This window comes from Microcebus murinus, chromosome 3 (assembly GCF_040939455.1).
Source record: "Microcebus murinus isolate Inina chromosome 3, M.murinus_Inina_mat1.0, whole genome shotgun sequence".
NCBI classification, from domain to species: domain Eukaryota; kingdom Metazoa; phylum Chordata; class Mammalia; order Primates; family Cheirogaleidae; genus Microcebus; species Microcebus murinus.
Genome location: NC_134106.1, coordinates 31,861,217 through 31,883,970, shown reverse-complemented (window position 1 = coordinate 31,883,970; position 22,754 = coordinate 31,861,217). Strand labels below are relative to the sequence as shown.

Sequence of the window (22,754 nt, the reverse complement as noted above, 5' to 3'; positions counted from 1 at the left end):
GAACAATTAATGATATGTGCATGTGAACTTCTGCCACCAGCTGCTCTCTGTTGCTAGATTTCTTCTCTGCCCTACACATCTCTTCTTCCAGAGCCTGCCCCTGTACTGGGAGTCGCTTAAACCCCATTCATCTACCATTTTACTTCTGCTAGGCTACAGTGTTTCTCAAGGTGTGATTCATAGGCTGTTGATTGAATCAAAGTCATCTAGGTGACATTGAAAACCACAGGTTCCTGGGGCTCACCCCAGATCCGCTGGTTCAGAATCTGTATGTATAGGTATGGAGGTCAAGAATCTATAATTTAAAGTGAATCCATAAGTGTTGTTTATTGAGTTGTTTAATTTTCATATTGAGTTGTTAAATTCCAGTTTTTGGTAGGGTATACAGTATTTCTCAGCATAGGTGCCGTTGACATTTTAGCCAGGACTGTTGTTGTGCTCTGCAGGCACAACAGGACTTTCAAAATCCTTGGCTGCTACCTACCAAATGCCATTATTGTCCAAATGCCTTCCACATTGCTAAATACCTCCTTTCCATCTTATGGCATAGTTATCCTCCTCAATAACGAATCACTGCCATATGCTACTTTCATTATTCTAGAAGTTGCTCTTAATAGTTTAATATTAATATATTAGCCAAATTACTCACTAACTTTGCTTACTTCCCAAACAGTACAAAGTCTTTAAAGTGATTTAACTTCAGTTCCACCTTCCCATTTCTGTGGCATTTTGTTCAGTTTTTGAATTCTAGCCTTTTATAATTTGCATAGACATCATTATTGTTGCTTTCTGTAGTCATCTTGTTTATCTCTACCCAAGATTGCCAGTTTATTTGATTGATACTCCTTCTTGCATTTTAAACTTTGCTTCTGAGAATTTTTTTAACCTGAAATATACCTATTAAAAGAATGTATTATTGCATGTCTTTTGGTGTAAACTCTGTTTTTGTTAGAAAATGTCTTTATTTTGCTCTATTTCTTGAATTATGTTTTACCTGAGAATGTAATTCTAGATTGACTTAATTTTTCTTGGCACTCTGTTATTCTATAGTCTTTCTGGCTTTTATTGTTTCTCTGAGAAGTCTAATTGTTCCTTTATAGATAATATGACTCTTTTTCTCTGAGTGCTTTTAAAGATTACCTCTTTGTCTTACTAGTTTCATATGCTACATCTAGATATGGATTTCTTTTTTATTTATTCTCTTTGGGACTGTGTCTCCTGAATCTGAGGTTTTATGTCTTCTATGCATAATTCTGGAAAAATTTCAGCCACTATGTCTTGGAATATTGGTTTTCTATTCTTTCATTCTGAGATTTTAATTATATATATGCTAGACCTTTTTATCCTATTCTTCATGTCTCTTAATCTCTCATATTTTCTATTTCTTTCTCTTTGCTGCTTCAGACATGTCATTTAGTTCTACTCCACTTAGGTTTTTAATTTCAAGTATTGCATTTTTTTATTACCAGAAATTCTGTTTTGTTCTTTTTTTGTTCCTGTCTGCCAAGTCATTTTTGTTAGTCTCTTGTTTCTGGTGCATGTATTTAATACCTTCTTTTATTTCTGTAAACTTTTAAAGCATACTTTTTTTTTTTTTTTTTTTTAAGACAGAATCTCACTCTGTTGCCCTGGCTAGAGTGAGTGCTGTGGCATCAGCCTAGCTCACAGCAACCTCAAACTCCTGGGCTCAAGCGATCCTGCTGCCTCAGCCTCCCGAGCAGCTGGGATTACAGGCATGTGCCACCATACCCGGCTAATTTTTTCTATATATTTTTAGTTGGCCAATTAATTTGTTTCTATTTTTAGTAGAGATGGGGTCTCCCTTTTGCTCAGGCTGGATTTGAACTCCTGACCTTGAGCTATCCACCCACCTTGGCCTCTCCCAGAGTGCTAGGATTATAGGCGTGAGCCACCACGCCCGGCTTTAAAGCATACTTAATTGTAATTTTATGTTGTGTATCTGTTAATTCCAAGATTTTAACTTCTGCCAAATTTAATTTGGTTTTCTATAGCTTTTGCTATTCCGGTAGTTTGTTTCCTTTTGTGTGTGATAATTTTGTTTTAAGCTCATTATTTGCCTAATATTATTGTTTAGTAATCTCCTGGAATATGAGTTGAAGGTGTGTTTCTCTGCAGAGAATTTGCTTCTGTTTCCTGCAGGTGCTTTGTGTTCTTACCAACCCAGAAACAACTTAAATTTGTTTCTTGGCTTGAGGTTCCTGGTCCTTGAAATAACTAAATTTTATCCTATACTCAACTGAGGACAGGCTTGTAATTATGGACTTCCAGAGGAGATACTTCATTCCAACAAAGGCCTGTTTCAAACAAATTGCCTTTTATTTGCTCTTTTTGTCAATGGACAGAGCCCTATGCCCCCACCTACCTGTTCACTGAGGGGTGTGGCCCTTCAGGGGCATTGCTGGTTTTATACAGTGTCCTCCATTCCAACCTTTCACCACATCTCAAGTCTCAAAACTCAAGTCTCTAGACTCCAAGTTTAAGCTCAGGTCACGGCATTAGCTCTTGCATACAACTCTGATTTTATTCAATAAATACATTCAATAAGGCTTATTTGTTTTGAGCTAATTACTGTGTTCTCTTTGTTTTTGCCACCTGTGGATTTCTTCAGAGTTCACCACTTTGAAATTCAAAGCGTGTTTGTTGTATTTTGCCTGCCATTTTTAGGTATTTGTAATGGTACCTCATTTGGTATTTGTAATGAATGGTGTTTTATATGTAGTCTAACGTATTTCCAAAAGCAAAACCTTGGGAGATTTTTATGCCATTGGAGTGTGACAACCATTGGGCTAGAGATGCTGCTACTGCTGCTTCTGTAGTGAGAAGTTGGAATTTGGTTACCTGGTCTCTTATCCTTTCCCAAACTCAATGCCACTGTTAAGTTTATCCCTATTATTAGTTACATTGACATTTGTGGTCTGCCAATTTACCATTTAAAAGTGTCGTTGATAGGGAACAAGTCTATTTGGAACTCCAAAATTCAGAATTAAACTTTGAAATACAACTTACTGATATGTTGGGACTGCCTATACTCTTTTATTATTCATTAGTTATTTTCTTTGTTTATATCCAATCATTATCTGATAAGTATATTTTTTTAAATGTTAATATGATGGTCTCAATTTATTTTATTTTTTCAAATTATGATCGTGTAGCCTTAGAAATTTAGATCTTTAATTATCTGGTTTCAAGAAACAGAGCCATTCAAGTTAATTCAAGAAAAGAGAGGCTACTGTAAAAACACATGTGATATGGAACTGGAAAGTTGTCAGGAATTCAAGGTAGTTTGAAGATCTGTTCTCTTCTCATGATCTCTCTTACTTTTTCCTGTGTGTTGGTTCTGTTCCTCACTTTTTAAAAGAGTGTCTCTTCATTGTGTCTTTATTTCTTCAAAACTTCACTTTGCCCATAGTCCTGTTTGCTATGACACCAGCACAACTTTATAGTATGGTTTCACAGTAAGTTACATTACATGGTGGTACTATTTCTCAGAATTTCCAGTTCCAGACTTTTAGAACTTTGCAGTCTAATACAGTTGTCACTAGCCTTATGTGTCTTTAAAAATCAAAATTAAAATCATGTATAGGATCTGTATGCTAATAACTACAAAACAATGATGAAAGATATCAAAGAAAATCTAAATAAGCAGACCTTCCAGTAATGTTCATGAATTAGAAGATTCTGCATAGTAAAGATGTCAGTTCTCCTTCCCCCAAATGATTTATAGACTTAATGTACTTCCAATAAAAATCCCAACAGTTTTTTAAAAAAAAAAACATAAGACAAACTGATTCTAAAATTTATATGGAAAAATAAAGGACCTAGAATAGCCAAAGCAATTTTGAAAAAGAAAAAGTTGCAGGAATCACAATACTTGATTTTTGAAGATTTACTATAAACCAACAATAATCAAGAGCATGTAGTATTGGTAAGGGATAAACACAAGATCAGTAGATCAATATAGAGATGGTTATAGAGTCCAGAAATAGATCCATGCCTATATAGCCAATTGATTTTTTGACAAAGGTAAAAGGCAATTCAATGGAGGGAGAATTATCTTTTCAAAAATAGTATTGGAATAATTAAACATATATACATGCATACACAAAAAAAGAATCTCAACCTAAACTTTATATCTTAAACAAAAATTAACTCAAATTTATCATAAATCTAAATGTAAAACTATAAAGCTTTTAGAAGAAAACACAGGAGAACATCTCTGTGACCTGGAATTAAGCCAAAAGCTCTTAGGCATGACACCAAAAGCATAATCCATAAAAGAAAACAGTTGATAAATTGGACTTCATCAAAGCTAAAACTTTTGTTCTATGAATTAGTTTACTAGGGCTGCCATAACAAAATGCCACAGACTGGGTGGCTTTCACAGTAGATATTCATTTTCTTATAATTCTGGAGGCTGGAAGTACAAGGTTAAGGTGCCAGCAGTGTTGGTTTCTCCTGAAGCCTCTCATTGGCTTGCAGATGGCTGCTGCCTTGGTGTGTCTTCACGTGACACATCAGATGCATACTGTGTGTGTATGCATCTCTGTTGTCCCTTCTCTTGACTTAACAGGACATCATTCCTATTGGATTAAGGCCCACTCATATGACCACATCTAACTTTAATTATCTCTTCAAATGTCCTTTCTCCAATACATTCTAAGGTATTGGAGTTTAGGACTTCAACATACGAGTTTTGGCAAGGGACACAATTCAGTCTATAAATTCTGCAAAAGACACTGTTAAGAAAATGAAAGACACGCTACAGACTGGGAGAAAATATTTGCAAATCATATCTGATGAAGGTCTTGCATCTAGTATATATTAATATAAAGAACTCTCAAAACTCAGTAAGAAAATAAATATCCCAACTAAAACATGGACAAAAGACTGGAAAACACTTCATCAAAGGATGGCAAATAAGTACATAAATAGATAATCAACATCATTAGCCACTAGGGAAATGTAAACTAAAACCACCGTAAGATACCATTACACACCAGTTAGAATGGCTAACATAAAAAATGCAATACCAACTGCTGGCAAAGATGTGGGGCAACTGGAACCCCCTCACATGTTGCTACTGGGAATGAACAATGGTACAGTCACTCTAGAAAGAGTAACTGTAGTTTCTTATAGAGTTAAACATACACCTATCATATGATATAACCTAGTCCTACTCCTGGGAATTTATATAACTTGTACATAAATGTTTATAGCAGATCTGTTCGTATTTGCCAAAAAACTGAAAACAACTCAGATGTCCTTGAACTGGTAAATGGATAAACTGTGGTAAATTCATACAGTGGAATGCTACTCAGCAATAAAAAGGAATACACAAATGATACATGCAACAACTTGGTGAAAGAAGAATTTCAAGTGGTTACATAATAAATGATTTAAATCATATGACATTCTCAAAAAGAAGAACTATAGTGGCAGAGAACAAATCATTGATTTCTAGGGCTTAGGAAGGGTATTACTTCCACTGGAGCTTTTTCTGTGATTAAACTTTTCTGTTTGCTGATTGTGGTGGTGGTTACATAAATTTATACATGTGTTAGAACTAATAGAACTATATAAAAAAATCCATTTTACTATCTGGTAGTTTTAAAAAAATTTTAACTCTAAATTTTAAATATTTTATTGCATATACCTATATAATTAAACAAAATTCACTTCTTCAGTTGCACTGGCCACATTTTAATTCATCAATAGGTACATGCAGTATGGAGCTAATATGCTGGACAGTGCAGATACAGAACATTTCCCTCAATGCAAGAAGTTCTATTGGATAGTGCTGTTTTAGAGCAGGGATCAACAAACTTTTTTGATAAAGGGCCAGATAGTAATACTTTAGGCTTTGTGGCCATATGGTCTCCATGTTAGCTACTCAACTCTGCCATGGTATCGTGACAGTAGCCATTGACAAATGAGCATGGCTGTGTACCAATAAAACTTTATTTATAAAAATAGGCATGCTTGTTGACCTTTATTTTAGAGAATTTAATTGGCCTGTTCCCTTTTTTCATGTCAGCTCATGGTTTATTGGTAGAGTAACCTATAATTTTTTAGAAACTATAGAAACTATAGTTAATTATTTTAACTATTTTTAACTATTTTAACTATTAACTAATTTATTTTAAAATTCAATTAAATTTTAATTGAGAGTGAAAAAAGTCACTATTAATAATTCTGCTAGAACAATAGGCATAACCCAAGGAGTGTCCTAGACAAACCAGGGATATATGTCACCCTATCTGTCTTCCTATGAATACGTTGCCCTTGTGGTGGATACATATCTGGTTCAGTCGACTGTGGAAAAGCAAATAAAACTATTCCTTCAGCAGTGTGTGTGGGTTATCCATTTCCCTCTCAAAGGGAATATTTGTATGGGCGGCACTGTGAGGTTTGGCTGGCCCAATACACTCAAAATAGTCTGTGTTTTCTGTCCCCAAGCCTTTGCTCATGCTTTTCTATGCCCATCTCCCCATCCATTTTCTATTAATGTGTTTGTTGTAATCCAGGCCATCTTTCAAACTTCTGCGTAAATGGTATCACCTTCATTGAAGCCATTCCTGTACTTACATTGAAGCCATCTCTTTCAGACTTATAAGTTGGTAGTTAGTTGTATTTTATAAAACTCAAGTGGCACAGTGTTTAGACTGTGATACCTGACTGTGTATCAGCAGCACCTCAGTAGCTTCAAATACAGATTCCTGGATCCCATTCTTAATCTCCTGATTTAGAATTCAAAATTAGTGCCAGTATTTTGTTGTTTTGTTTTGTATTTAAACTCCTTATGTGATTTTTATATAACCAGCCAGCTGGTTCACTATGTGGAATCTGTTAATTTAGATTGAAATTATTCATGTAAACATTGACTTTTAGAATTAAAAGGAACTTCAGAAATAGTCGGTTTTTGTTTTTACCTTCTTGTTTTTAAATTGTAGGCAGAGGGGTCAGGAAGAGGACACAAGGGAAATTACTTGCTCAGATCCCATTACTTGTTATTGGCATAGCCAGGACTAAACTTTGCATTTCTTAACTTTCATTTCAGAACCTTTCTTCATATTCACATTGAATATCCCTTTCTACTAGTAAGGTTCGAATACCCCAGGGTACTCAGTACATAGATAATCAGATTTTTTACTGATAATGACTATCTCTAACTCACTTTATATAGTACCTAGCACATTTTTTTTGCTCTTAATGATTGTTCCTTGATTATGTTATTTACCTTCGGTCTACACTCAAGGAATTACTTTTCTGATAGTTAGAGATAACTCAGCAATCGGCATGAAATCATCTCAGAAAAATTCTTTCCAAATCTAGTTCTAATCTGAATGGCCCCTGCAAGGCTCACTGAGCCAAACTGAATTCTGGGAAGCTTTGAAGCTTTGTATTTTATAAGAACTACTCTAAACAGATCAGTTCCAGATCTGCAAGGTTTTCCTCACAAGGGCTACTGCCATTTCAGAAAGGTTGCCCAGAATCTCTGGGAGTCTGTGTGGGATGCCTAAACCAACCAGAATAAGTTGTGGGTCTAGGGTTAGGAAAAGGCTTATGGGAACTGATGATAGCCTAAGCTGAGCTTCAAAGAATGTCTATTAGGCAGAGGGGAGGGAGTTGGGGCAAAGGTGTGGGTAGCATTGGGGAATGGCAAGTTGTTTAGTTTGGCTAGAGCATAAAGTACAAGTTAGGGAGTGACTAGAAAGATAAATGGGGGTGGGGGCAGATAGTAAAAGGTTTTATAGGTAAATTGCTATATTTCACAATTTCACATCCACATGCAAAAGAATGGAATTGGAGCCCTACTTGACATATAAAAATTCACTCAAAGTGGATTATAGACCTAAACATAAGAGTTAAAACTATAAAACTCCTAGGAAAAAAATCTTTTGTGATCTTGCTTTAGACAGTGGTTTCTTAGCTATAACACTAAAAGCACAAGCAACAAAAAATTGATGAGTTGGACTTGATCAAAATTAACTGCTGTGCTTCAGAGGATACCATAAGAAAATGAAAAGACAACCCACAGAATGGGAGGAAATATTTGTAAGTCATGTAACTGATAAGGGATTTATATCTAGAATATATGTAAAGAACTCTTAAAATTTAACAATGAAAAAAGAAATAAAATGGGCAAAGAATTGAATAGACTTCTCTAAAGAAGTTATTCAAATGGCTGATAAGTGTGTAAGAAGTTGCTCAACATCATTGGTCATTAGTGAAATGCAAATCAAACCACAATGAGATACCACTTCATAGCCACAAGGATGGCTAAAAAAAAAAATAGACAGTAACTGATACTGGCAAGTATGTGGAAAAATTGGAACTTTCATACATTGCTGGTGATGATGTGAAATGGTACAGCTACTTTAAAAAACAGTTTTGACAGTTCTTCAAAAGTTCAACGTAGAGCTGCTGTGTGACCCAGTAATTCCATACCCTTAGGTATATATGTCCAAGAAATTGGAAACATAGGTACACACAAAAAATCTGTACACTTGAGTTTTCAGCAGCATTATTAACAATAGCCAAAAAGTAGAAACAACCCAAATATCCTTTGACTGATGAATGAACTAACAAAATATGGTATTTCCATACAATCAAATGCTATTTGGCAATAATATATGGATGAATGTCTGACAGGATGAATCAGAAAACATTATGCTAAGTGAAAGAAACCAGTCACAAAGGACCACTTATTGTTTGATCCCAGTTACATGAGATGTTCACAATAGTCAAATCCATAGAGATGTAAAGTAAATTATTAATAGTAGTTGCCAAGGACTGAGAAGAGTAGGAATAAGGAGTGACTGCTAATGGGTCTGGGATTTTTTTTTTTTTGAGACAGAGTCTCACTTTGTTGCCCAGGCTAGAGTTGAGTGCCATGGCATCAGCCTAGCTCACAGCAACCTCAAACTCCTGGGCTCAAGCAATCCTCCTGCCTCAGCCTCCCGAGTAGCTGGGACTACAGGCATGTTCCACCATGCCCAGCTGATTTTTTATAAATATATCAGTTGGCCAATTAATTTCTTTCTATTTATAGTAGAGACAGGGTCTCGCTCTTGCTCAGGCTGGTTTTGAACTCCTGACCTCGAGCAATCCACCCGCCTCGGCCTCCCAGAGAGCTAGAGCTAGGATTACAGGCGTGAGCCACGGCGCCCGGCCTAGGGGATTTCTTTTTGAGGTGATGAAAATCTTCTAAGATTAGATAGTAATGATGGTCATGTAATTCTGAATGTACTAAAAACCACTGAATTGCATGCACACAGTAAAAGGGTGAACTGTATGTTATGTGAATTCTGGCCTAATAAAGCTATTATAAAAAAGGCTATATTTAGTGAAAAATTTAAGTACAAGGAATTTGGATTTTTTTTTTTTTTTTTGTCTTTAAAGCCATAGTGTGTACTCCTGAAGAGTTCTAAACTCTAGAACGATGCGATGGGAACATCACTTTGGGATCTTGTGAAGAATGGTAGGTCAGTGAGGTGGCAGAAGATTAGGTCAAGATGGTTAGATGCTTAGAGTATTTATCCTTAGTTTTCTGCCCTTCAACAAGTATAAAAATTTTAGATTACCAATTCTGAATTCAAAATTTTTAACTTTATACATGGTACTAATTTATAATTTCTATCTTGCTCTCATTTTTAAAAAGTAAACTGCTCAAGATGATTGAAAAAAGAATAGCAGTTGCAGAATGTTAGAGATAATATTGATTTTTAAATTTACCTTTAGAGACAGCAAAATATGATTTATTTTAGCCAGAAGACCAAGATTTTTAATGAATCAGAATGCTTTAGTAAAGCATTCTGATGAGGAATGGATTCTGATGAGGAAAGGCTCAGAAATTAAAGTTCCCTGAGGGGTTTTTGTTATCCTTTCCCCTTTCTTTTTGTGAAATGTCTTAATACTGCCAAATACTGTCAAATAAGCTACATACTGGAAAATATTTCAGACAGCATCGTAGGCACAAAGAGCACTAATCATTTTAGCTGTCTGTTTTTTTATTGACCCTAAAGAACTATAATGTAAAAACTGTTATCCTTTAGGAAAGTCTGGACTAATTTACCTTTTGAAATATTGTATTCATAAGTCAAGCCTTATGGTAAATATTGACCTTGGTAAACTACTCATCAGTAATTACTGTCATGATTCTTCTATTAAATACATGTTGGTGTTAACTATTAATAAATCTATTTTTAGAAGAGGACGTTGTGTTCAACCATTTTGGATACTTTGTGTAACTTGTATTGTCAGTTGAGAGTGTGCCCTCCTGTGGTCATTGGGAACAAACTTTCAGCTATAAATAATCATCTAGCTTTCTGAGTTCACATTTCTCTGCTGTTCCATAATAGAATCACCCATGTTCTGAATTTCTTTTCAGTAAACAAAATCCAAAACTATGGCATGATTTTAAAATGTTGAGAATTGGAGAGAGTATCATCTTATTTGAAGGAGATGCTAAAAAAAGATGAGGCTTGAAGGACAGATATAAAGGAGAAGCCTAACAGAGAAAAGGTATCAGTGTGAGAAGAGGCCAATAGTGTGATAGTGTTTAAGAAATGTTATGACTAAAGTTGGTGTGATATACCTGAATATTTTTCAGGTATTCCTTGCCCCCCTTTATAGAATGCTCTTAGGAATGATATTCTGTTTCATCATTTATATGTCTTTTCATCCTGGGGAAAGGAATAAGTATTTATCCAGTACCATCTGTTTTTAAACATCTATCTCATTTAATGAAAATTAAGTTTAATTTGAAATAAGTGTTCAGATCTGTTTTGTGCCACCTCTTATAAGTGGGCATTAGAAGTGTTTATTGGTTATGGGGATTTGGGGGGAGGACCAATTTTTAAATGAATTTCCCCTTTAAATTTTCGTTTAAATTTTTTTTCTTAATTTGTATGAGGAGATCCTTTAATATCTTTGTTCTTCTTTGAATTAAATGGTTAAATTTATATTTTCAGCAATGGTTATGTCTCATATCTATCTTCTTAGATCCTTGGCTGATATTTTTAATGCCCTGGTATTCTTAGAAAGATTCCACTGTTAATGGTGTTATCACCTTTTGCCAAGTGATTCACTGATCTTCACCAATCCATTAATACAGGAGTGTTGCAACAAGGAATAATCCTGGTCACATGAATGGATTTTTCTGTGATTAGGAAATTGCATATGTTCTTCATTGGTTGATACAACAATTAATTTAAGTTTCAATTAATAGTTTGATCATTTTGGAAGTTCTGATCCAATTATAAAGCCTTTTAAATCGATAAAGAGTTACTGCCATTTTTATACACATTGAATGGTTTCTGTTATTTATACATGATTACACAGTTGTAAATACCAGCAATGTAATATTGTGAATTTTTTAAAGTGATTTTTATTTTTAATATGTGGCTTACAAAAATATATTTGTTTTGTATTGAACTAAATTTATTTGTACCATCAAGTGTGTTTCAAAGGATGCAAAGGAGCTATTCTCATAATTACATATGTAATTGCATTAGCCTTTCATGTTCTCAAACTTTCATATGACAAAATTTAAGGCTAGTCTGTTCACCTAGCCTTTGAATGAATGGCAGTGCAGTGTGATACTTCAAGACTCAGCCTCTGTAGTCAGACTGTCTGGGTTTGAATCCGAGCACTGTCTCACTGGTTATATGATCTTGGTAATTTCTTTAACTTCTCTGTGCTTCAGTTTCCTCATTTGCAACATGGGAATAATATCAGTATCTATACCTCATAAGACCTTATAAGATTGTTGTGAGGATTAAATGAGTTAATATAAAAACACTCAAAATAGTGCCTGGCACATACATATAAGGTTTGTATATAAATTAGCTGGATTTTTTTTAGTGCCAATATTAAATTTACGCTTGAATTAATGTTGAAATTTATTGTGAAGAATCCTCTATTGTTTTATAAATGTAAGTCACTTTTACATTTCTTGCTTTAAAACATTTTTGTAAAATTGAAGATAAACTGTAAGCTAAAACGTAATTTTATACAGCTTTTTATGAAAGCTTTCTTCACAATAATCTTTTTTTCCTTCTTTTTTTAGGCACGGAATGTTAACACTGGTGAATTAGCAGCAATAAAAGTAATAAAATTGGAACCAGGTAAATTATTTGAAATTTGATGTTTCTTATTTCTAGAAAGCCATTGAATATCTTAAGGCTTATTTTAATGGTGTTTGGTCTTATTTTTCACAGCATCTGGGATAAATAGAACTGGTCTCTTTCCTCCTCTCCTTTGAGTCCTACATAACACCTTGCTTAGTTCTTGCCTGAAAAATAACTGATAATTGGGGTAGGGAGCTGAACTCCTGAAGAGACTTCGTTTTTTTGGAACTCAGTTGAGCTAACTTATGACAAGCTGATAGTGGTGTATTTCCAGGTTCACATTGTCCTGTGGTGAGGGGGCAGGGTGATGCTGTGGAAAGGACAGAACTGAGATTTGGGAGGTTGTAGTCCAGTTCTTGGTCTCCCACTCCTTTGCTCTGGGAACTTTGGCAAGTAACTTCCTGTCTCTGGTCTTGGTGTTCTCAGTAGACCGAGCTCTCACCTAGCTGTCTTCTGTGTGGTTAATATCTCAACAGTTACCTTCCAACTTGAGCAGCTTATCGTAAAACCCCTTAAGACTGTTCCATATTTTTTGTCTGCTTCAACCATATTCTATCCTTGATTCCCCTACCTCCCTCAAAACCCACATCTTTCTGAGCTAACTACTCTTGTTTATCCTGTCTTATAAACCCCTTCCCACTCTTTCTCCTTCCCACTGTAAGCAAGTATGTAATTGCGCCAATGTCTAGACTAAGTTCCATAGCAATTATAGTGCCTTTCTGATGACTTCTTCCATCACAAACTGATAATAAGAGTTTATTGGTAAAATAGGTTTTAGATTCAGTCTGAACAGAAATCCATTCAGAGACTTTTCAAGGGTGGGTAAACTTTTTCTGTAAAATAATAAAGGCCAGATAGTAAATATTTTAGGCTTGGTGGACCATATATGGTCTCAGTATATAGTTCACCCTCTTCCCCTGTAGTTTGCCCACCCCCGATTTAGATTATCAGTAGACTTTTTAGAAGTGCTGCTAAGATGAAATATTAAGGATGTGCTGATTGGTCAAACCACACTGAAATATAATGAATAAAGAAGACTTTTCCAGTTACATATATTTATAGGTTTATATACTCTAATTACATTCTAACATCACCAGACAAGGTTTTTTCTTTTCTCTACGTCTGGATCAAATCATTCTAAACCCCATAGTATTTTATACTATCTCTCAAATCAGATAAGTACCTTCAAGCTTCCTTGACCCCTAGTCTGATTAGGATGATTACTATTTAGAAACAGCTCTGTTATAGCACTAACCACAGCTATATTGTCATTCTAGACTTACCTTTCATTGTTTTCAGGTTTTAATAAAAATTTTTGCCCCCAGCACTGAGATTAGGGCCTGGCACATAGAACTCATTCAGTGCATCTTAAAATATTCCTTCAATAATTTGGAACTTGAAAAATCTTGTTCATCAAGTCAGCTGTTTTCTGATTCATGAAGTTTGAGTTGTTACCCTGTCAATCTTGAACATATACTGGTCAATGTATTAAAAGCAGAATTTACAACTAAATAAGAGGAAGAAAATAAAAATCATCCACATTTTACCACCCAGAGATAATAAGGGCCCTTATCATATATATTAAATATATATTTAAATTTAGTTAACATTGGATTTCCTACATAATATTTTCATAGAAGCCACCTGAATTTTTATATTTAATTTCTTTGTTTTGATTTGCTTATACCTTGGGAGAAATGTTCACTTGTTGGTGAGCCTTGTCCATTGTTTAAGAGCACAAACTCTAAAGGCTATCTTATTTTGATTCTAGTCCTGGCTTATCCACATTACTTAAGCTTTCTGGACCTTAGTTTCCTCTTGTCTAAAATGGGTGTAATAATAGCAGTTTAAGGTAGGAATTAAATGAGCTAATATATCTAAAGTACTTAAAATAGTGCCTAGCATAGAATATACTGTAGTACTTACTATAGTAAGAAACTAGTAAGAAACTGTAGAAGAAACTGACAGTTACCGGTGATAGGATTGTTATACAGTGCTCTCTATCTAATTGAAGTTAATATATCTAAAGTACTTAAAATAGTGCCTAGCATAGAATATACTGTAGTACTTAACTATAGTAAGAAACTGAAGAAAAAACTGACAGTTACCAGTGATAGGATTGTTATACAGTGCTATCTATCTAATTGAAGTTAGAAATCAATCATTCTTTATTATGCCCCATTAACATAGCTATGTTTCTATTCAAGAAGTCATTAGTAGCTTCTGACAAAAATAAAAATGAAAATTCAAAATATAATAAATTTTTAAAAAAAGAATAGTCATTAGAACATTGCCTTAAAACAATATATCATCAGTTTTTTTAACCTATTAAAAAATCTCTTCTGTAGAAATTAGAATTATAGGAAAATTATTTGTTAAGGGAATTAGACAAGGCACTACTTCAGGTAGGTAAACCTGTCTCTATTTTAAGAACTGCTTATTAGTGAATTTCCAATCCTGTTAATTGTCAGTTTTTACCTCATATTTTGGGGCTTTGTTGTTAAGTGAAAGTATTGTTTTCTACTCTTTTCTCACAACAATATACAGAATTTACAATGTGGGCTAATATTTTATTATGAAGACTCCTGCAACTTAAATGTCATAACGTATCAAGAAAATTTGTTAGAAGTAGCAGTCTTAAAAGGAATCTGTACTTTTCTTTTATAATGGCATGTTGAAGGGAGACATAGATCATTCAACAATAATAGTTGGAAACTTTAATATCTCACATTTAATAATTGGTAGGATTAGGCAGAATATCAACAAGGAAATAGAAATAACTATAAACTAACTAGACCTAACACATCTATAGAATATTCCACCCAATAGTAGCAAATACATATTCTTCTCAGGAACTATGTTTTGTAGTTTGCAGCACACAAATCTTGCATCTCAGCATTTTGTTCTTTTTGATGGTATTAACATTAGAATTATTTTCTTAACTTTATTTTCGGAATATTTATTGCTTATGTATTTAGACCTACAGTTTGTTTTTGTATATTGATCTTATATTGCAATCTTGCTGAACTTGTTTATTCTAATAGTTTTTTAGTGGATTCCTTAGGATTTTCTACATACATGAATGTATCTGCAAATACTTTTACTTCTTCCTTTCCGACCTGGATACCTTTTTTTCCCCAAAAGAAATGCAAGATTTGTACGCTGAAAACTATAAAACATTGTTGAAAGAAATGAAACAATATTTAAATAAGTGGAAAGACATCCTGCATTCATGGATTTGAAGACTTAATATTGTTAAGGTGGCAATACTCCCAAAATTGATCTACAGATTCAATCTAATTTCTATCACAATCCAAGCCTGCTCTTTTGCAGAAATTGACAAGCTGATTCTGAAATTCTTGTGTAAATTCAAGATGCCCAGAATAGCCAAAACAGTCTTGAAAAAGAAGAACAAATTTGGAGGGCTTACGCTGCCTCATTTAAAAGTTACTACAAAGGTACAGTAATCAAGACATTGTGGTACGGGCATAAAGATAGATATACGGATTAATGGAATACAATCGAAAGCCCAGAACTTAATCCCCTTACCTTTGTGATCAGTTGATTTTTGAGAAGGGTGCCAAAACAAGACAATGGGATAAAAATAGTTTTTTAAATAAGTGGTACTGGAACAACTGGATATCCACATGCAAAAGAATGAAATTGGATACCTACCTTCTACCACACACAGAAATGTATTCAAAATGGATTATACTTGTACATGTAAGAGCTGAAACTATAAAACTCTTGTAAGAAAACAGGAATAAATCTTTGTAACCTTGGAGTAGGGAATGCTTCTTACACATGACATGAAAAACATAAGTGACTAAAGAAAAACTAAATGAATTGAAATACATCAAAATTAAGAACTGTGTCCTAGAAAATACCATCAACAAAGTGCAAAGACAAAGTATACAATGAAGAACTATTAATAGTAAATGAAAACTCTCTGGTGATAGAGGTATCACTTAACAAGCTAAGTGATTTTTATGCATATTACGTGAGTAAATGAACTTTAAGAGAGTAAGATATAACTATTTCTTCACGACTAATGTATAAGCCCGAATTGGACATCTTTGGAGAAATTGATGCATGATAAACAAAGCAAAAGATAATCCCAGCAGATAAACTCCTTTCTAAACAGTATGTTCTTCACACTCTGACATAAAATAGAATTGGAATCTTAGGTCACAGGAATCTCAGGTGACTAACTGAGAAAGTAAAAATCTGCCTGGCTGTTTATCGGGCTGGAGTAGCAGATATAGATAAACCCTCAAACTTAAGGGGAAACTATTTTCTCCCAAGAATGGTGAAGCTGTAAAGTGTTGAAACAAGTCCTTCGAGTGACTCTGGGTTGCTTACTCATGGAGAAACTTCGTTCTTGAAAACCATAGACTGTCAGAAACTTGGCTATGTTTAATTATACAGGTTGAGTATGCCTTATCTGAAATGCTTGGGACCAGAAATGTTTTGGATTTTGGATTTTTTCAGATTTTGGAATATTTGCATCATACTTAATGGTTGAGCATCTCTTACCCGAAAATTCAAAATCCAAAATGTACCAGTGAGCATTTCCTTTGAGCATCATGTCAGCACTCAGAAAGTTTTAGAGTTTGAACCATTTTTTGTTTCAGATTTTCAGATTAGGGATATTCAGCCTGTATCAGCAAGAATAAAACATTGTACTTTTTCATGGAGAATCTAAGTCACTTTGACATAAAGAAGCAGTCTTGATTTAGCTCCAATGCTGAGACTCAGATAAGGAGCACGGCATTCATATCCATCTTAACTTTCTAGTTTACAAGGAAACAGGACCTTGGGTTTGCTTTACAGTCCAGGCCTGAAGTAGGCTGCTTTGTATACAACGTTGCTTTGCTCTAAGTCTGTGTAAACACTGCTTCATTTAAATTTCACCTCAATTACACTCTTCCCCCAAATCTCACAATACCTGTATCTTTTCCTTTGTTTAGTGAGATGGTCTAAGATTCCTCTTATATGTAGTTTTCCTCCTTGCAGTGGATAAGTAAACCTGATTTTGTCAGATTACAGGTTTGTTCCTGTGGTCTTAAGAACACTGCCAACCCTTGAGACCCATTTTGAAAAAAAATTAAAAATGGATCAAGAGGAGAGCTTATGGCAGAACTTACTAATAGAATAGAACTCACACGTATGTACTTTGCAGCTTTGCTTTGATGTTCTGATAAGGTGTTATAACTTTGTTATGGGTCTCTTGAGTCTTCTTTCTTTTTGTGGTTTAAAGTCAGAATTTTAAAGTTACTTATAATCATGTATTTTTAGTATTGTTTATAGCACTAATTATTGAAATAGGATGTAAATGCAGGCAGACAACAGTGATTACTTAGGTAATAACTCATAGGAGAAACTCTTCTAAATGGGGAAATTCATAGTGAGGAAATAAGACCTGTGCTTTGTTTCCATAAGAACAGCACATATTAAATTGGAGAGCCAAATTTTAAAAGTTTGAAAAGGTACCAGTAAGACCCCATTCCATTATTCTTTTGTGGATCTAAAATTAAATTTTATGAATCTTCTTTCCTGTCAGATTTTGGACGTTAGTTTTTTCTGTCCCAAGAGGTCAGAGAGACGTTTTCTTCTTTATCTTTCATCATAGAGTAGCAGTACATGAGGGAAATTATTTGCCTGGCACCTTTTCCTGTCTCCCTTGAGTGCTTCAGTAGATCCCTCACCACCACTTGTTTATTCAGTGCTGCTCTGTGTGTGTTGCCATTATGAATAGAGTTGTTACATCACTTATGATAATTATTCTTCAAAAGTTAATCATGTGCCTATAAAAACATTTTTTTTAAAGTTAATCATGGATTGCTTAGCCACTTTTTAATATATTAGAACCATATTATGAGCTTGAGGCTGACTATACTGGACAGGTTAGATATTTATACATTGAAAGATAATGCTACAAAATAAAAAAACAAATGACAAAGGACTTTTTATTTTGTTTATCGGCAGTTTCTTTCTTATTCCCAACCCTGTGTATTGGCTCTAAGTGTTTTGGCTTAGAGTGTTTTGGCTCTAAGAATGTTTATTTCATATGAGAATGTATGAAAGCAAAGGTGGTGGTGAAGTAGTAGGCCTGTGTGGGAAATAGTAGGTTCGTTTGTCTTAGGAAATAAGAGGTGAAAGACATTGATGATTGTTTATAGAGAACCTTAGTTGCCAGCCCAAAGATTTAGATTTTACCCTATGGATAGTGGAATTCTTTTTTTAGGTTAGTAACATGGTCATAATGTAACGTATAGGAAGATTCAGCGGGCACAGGACAGATTGGAGAAGAGAAACCCTGGTGGTAAGATGACCTATTACTATTACAGCGTCCACACTCAAGTTGCATGCAAAGGGAAGGAAGGGGTGACTACATGAGATTTTAGGGTGGAAGAATAGGACTTAATACATGACTGTTACTCATCATTAAATTGATACTAATTGATCAACACTAATGTGCACATGTGAGAAGTAACAGTCATAGGGTGTCAGACAGGTGGGAAGGGGGTGAGGGGATGGGTAAATCCACAGTTAACAGATGCAGTACACACTGTCTAGGGGATGGGCACGCTTGTCACATGGTACAAAAACAATTTATGTAACCAAAGCTTTTGTACCTCTGTAGTACTCTGAAATAAAAAATTAAAATTAAAAAAAAATTATTTTTAAATGACTTATAGTTACAGTGGGTAAGGGAGAGGTACAGTATATGTCAAAATACAGTTTATGGGAAAAATAGTCTTGCTGTATTGTTTTTATTTTACAGGCTGTTATTTTTTATGAGTTTTGTATAGCATTGGTTTGTGCCTACCTAGCCTCAAGAATAGATCAGGAACTACTAAAAAATTTACCTTTAAATCAAGCCTGGTGAGAGAAAACTAGAAAGTTAAGGGACCTTAAAGCATCTCGAAATCAGAACTATTTTAAACAATTTACCATATTGTTTTTGGTGGGCATGATAAAAACAGAAAAATTCTCTCCCATTGTATTCTTCACTTACCTTAACATCCACACCATGCTCTGTTTTTCCTTTTCCTGTCCTTACTCCAGAAACATTTTTCAAGCCTACTACAATACCTACTTTACATATAGAAACTCTAGGTATGCTTCCATAATTTTTAGTGGAGTGGGAGGGATATAATCCAGAGGGTTTTTACTGGAATTTCACTCCTGAGTTATGGGCACAGCCTTATCTTGGGACTTCCATCAGAACCGCAAAAGTAAGTCTTGGCTCTCAAAAGAAGAGTTAGATTCAGGTAAGAAAAGGAGACCTGGCAGGTTAAGTTGGGAAGCTCAGGTTAAGCAGTTCTGCCTTGACTACTGGACATAATCTTTTCACACTGGAGAATGTTTTCTGACATATTCCTTTAAAACAAGAAGGGGATGGAATTGGTTCTTTGGGATGAAAAAATCTTTTTTAATTTATAAAGCACAGATATATATATGTGTATGTATACAATACATAAACATGCAGAATATCTGTGACATTAAAATTTCACAGGGAGGGTTGGGCATTAGGAAAACAAGATGGAGAAACACTGCGTTAGATAGAGTAGGACTTTTTTTTTTTTTTTAAGAGACAGGGTTTTGCCTTGTTGCCCAGGTTGGACTTGAACTCCTGGGCCCAAGTGATCTTCTTGTCCTCACTTCCTGTGTAGCTGGGACTACAGGTATACCATCATGCCCTAGCTCTAGAGTAGGACTTTTTTGGGATCCAAGGCCACAGTTTCTTTAATCCAAAAACTAAGCCTAATTATCTGCACATAATTAATTTTGGTACAGCAGTCAGGTGTTTCGGTCTTTTGCTGCTTAGAGAGTTTCAGCACCCTTGCTGAAATTTCTTCTTGACCTCATTGAATCCAAGTGAAAAGTGCATTCAGTAACAGTCTATGCAAGTGTTAAGTGATACTTATCTTAAGCATTGTTAATCATGAACATTTACTAAACGATGGCCAAAACAGGCTACAAGTTATTTTCATCAGACATATTTTCTTTATCCTCCTTCCTTAAAAGCACTAATATTGCTATTATAATCAATTTTTTATTTGTTTCAAAACATTAGGTTGGTGCAAAAGTAATTGTGCTTTTAGCATTGTTGAAATTTGTTATTTGAATTGGAATACATTTCTTAAATGTGGTTATGTTATACATCATTTTAATGTGCATTTCTCGCTTTATGTTTTTTTGCTAATGACTTACTACTTGCTGTTTATTTTATATTATTTATTTTAGACTATGGAAATGATGTTAGACAAAAAGCAAATTCAAGTGATTTTTTTTTTTTATTTGAGTTCAAAATGGGTTGCAAAACAGTGGAGACAACTCGTAACATCAATAACACATTTGGCCCAGGAACTGCTAATGAATTACAGTGCAGTGGTGGTTCAAGAAGGTTTGCAAAGGAGGTGAGAACCTTGAAGATGAGGAGTGCAGTGGCTGGCCATGGGAAGTTGACAGGGACCAGTTGAGAGCAATCACTGAAGCTGATCCTCCTACAACTACATGAAAAGTTGCCGAAGAACTCAAGGTCAACCATTCTATGGTTGTTCAGCATTTGAAGCAAATTGGAAAGGTGAAAAAGCTTGGTGAGTGGGTGCTTCATGAGCTTACTGAAAATCAAAAAAATCATTGTTTTGAAATGTCATCTTCTTTTGTACTCAACAACGAACCATTTCTCGATCAGATTGTGACATGTGACGAAAAGTGGATTTTATATGACAACCATCGACGACCAGCTCAATGGTTGGACTGGGAAGAAATTCCAAAGCACTTGCCAAAGCCAAATCTGCACCAAAAAACTGTTTGGTGTTCTGCTGCCGGTCTGATCCGCTACAGCTTTCTAAATGCTGGCGAAACCATTGCATCTGAGAAAGATGCTCAGCAAATTGATGAGATGTCCCAAAACTGCAACACCTATAGCCAGCACTGGTCAACAGAAATGGCCCAGTTCTTCTCCTGACTGCATGTCACACAATCGGTGCTTCAAAAGTTGAACAAATGGGCTACGAGTTTTGCCTCATCCACCATATTCACCTGACTTGTGGCTAACCGACTACCACTTCTTCAAGGATCTTGACAACTCTTTCAGGGAAAACGCTTCCACAACCAGCAGGAGGCAGAAAATGCTTTCCAAGTGTTTGTGGAATTCCAAAACACAGATTTTTTGCTACAGGAATAAACAAACATATTTCTCATTGGCAATAATGTGTTGATTGTAGTGGTTCCTGTTTTGATTAATAAAGCTGTGTTTGAGCATAATTATAATAATTTAAAATTCACAGTCCAAAACTGCAATTACTTTTGCACCAACCTAATATCTAGGAGTCAGTAGAATTATTAGATACTGCCTATGTATTTCTCTGTGATAATAATCAAGGCTTGAATATTTCTCCAAAGACTAAAAAATGGGTGCTGGTTCTGCAGTTTTAGAAAAAATATTTTATAATTATATATTGTAATTACTTAAGCCAATTTACCTTTTAAAATCAGCCATTGAGTTTCTTGATACTCTGGTAGTTTAATGTAGTAATTGAATTTCAGAGTATTTCCTGATATGCTGGTAGTTTGAGACAGTAATTGACAGCTTTTTTAAAGAGAATCACGGCTCTGGGATGTTAGCCATAGATTACTGAAATATTGTTAATTTCATTTATTTCTACAATATGAAATGGAGTTCAGAAATTATCTATTTTGAATGGTACCACATAGCAAATTAAAAGTTAAATTAAAACTGGCTTTAAAATACTTTCACATGTAGCATAGATGTATGTTCTCGTTTCTCTGTGTTTAAAATAGAATGGAAGTGGGAATGTTTGAGAGTGAAATATCTATACCATGGGGATGAGAAAACTTGTTTGTTTTCCATAGTCTAAGTTTAAATTTTTGTCTTTGGCTGTAGGACATTTTAAAAATTATTATAGTAAAAACACATAACATGAGATCTAGTACAGTGTTGTTAACTATAAGCATAATGTTGTACATCAGACTTCTAGAACTTTTTCATCTTACATTACTGAAATTCTATACACATTGAACAGCAACTGCCCAATTCCTCCTCTCCCGCAGTCTGGGAATGACCATTCTACTTTCTGTTTCTATCAGTTTGACTACTTTAGACAACTCATATAGGTGAATTTGTATATAGTATTTGTCCTTCTGCATTTATTTCATTTAGCATAATGTCCTCCAGGTCCATGCATCTCATAGCATATGACAGGATTTCCTTTGTTGTGGCTGAATAATATTTCATCATATGTGTGTTTATGTGTAGATGTGTATACATATCTCACATGTTCTTTATTCATATATCTGTCAGTGGATGCTTAGGTTATTTCTGCCTCTTAGCTATTGTCAGTAATGCTGCAATGAATATTAGAGTGTATATTCTTTTTTTTTTTTTTTTTTTTATGAGACAGAGTCTGGCTCTGTTGCTCTGGCTAGAGGGCCGTGGCGTCAACCTAGCTTGCAGCACCCCCGAACTCCTGGGCTCAGAGGATCCAGCTGCCTCAGCCTCCCGAGTAGCTGGGACTACAGGCATGTGCCACCATACCCGGCTAATTTTTTCTATATATTTTAGTTGGC

General features: G+C 34.8%; 1 protein-coding gene across 7 annotated transcripts in view; it reads left to right on the top strand.

Moving 5' to 3' along the window:
* MAP4K3 (mitogen-activated protein kinase kinase kinase kinase 3) overlaps nucleotides 1-22,754 on the top strand; it is a 153,327-nt gene that overhangs the window by 44,608 nt on the left and 85,965 nt on the right. For 5 of the 7 annotated variants that reach the window (XM_012788510.2, XM_012788507.2, XM_012788509.2 and 2 more), the window contains one exon: nucleotides 12,092-12,149. In XM_012788510.2, coding sequence (XP_012643964.1) covers nucleotides 12,092-12,149 — 58 coding nt within the window. The other 2 variants (XM_076000697.1, XM_076000698.1) reach the window with 2 other exon arrangements.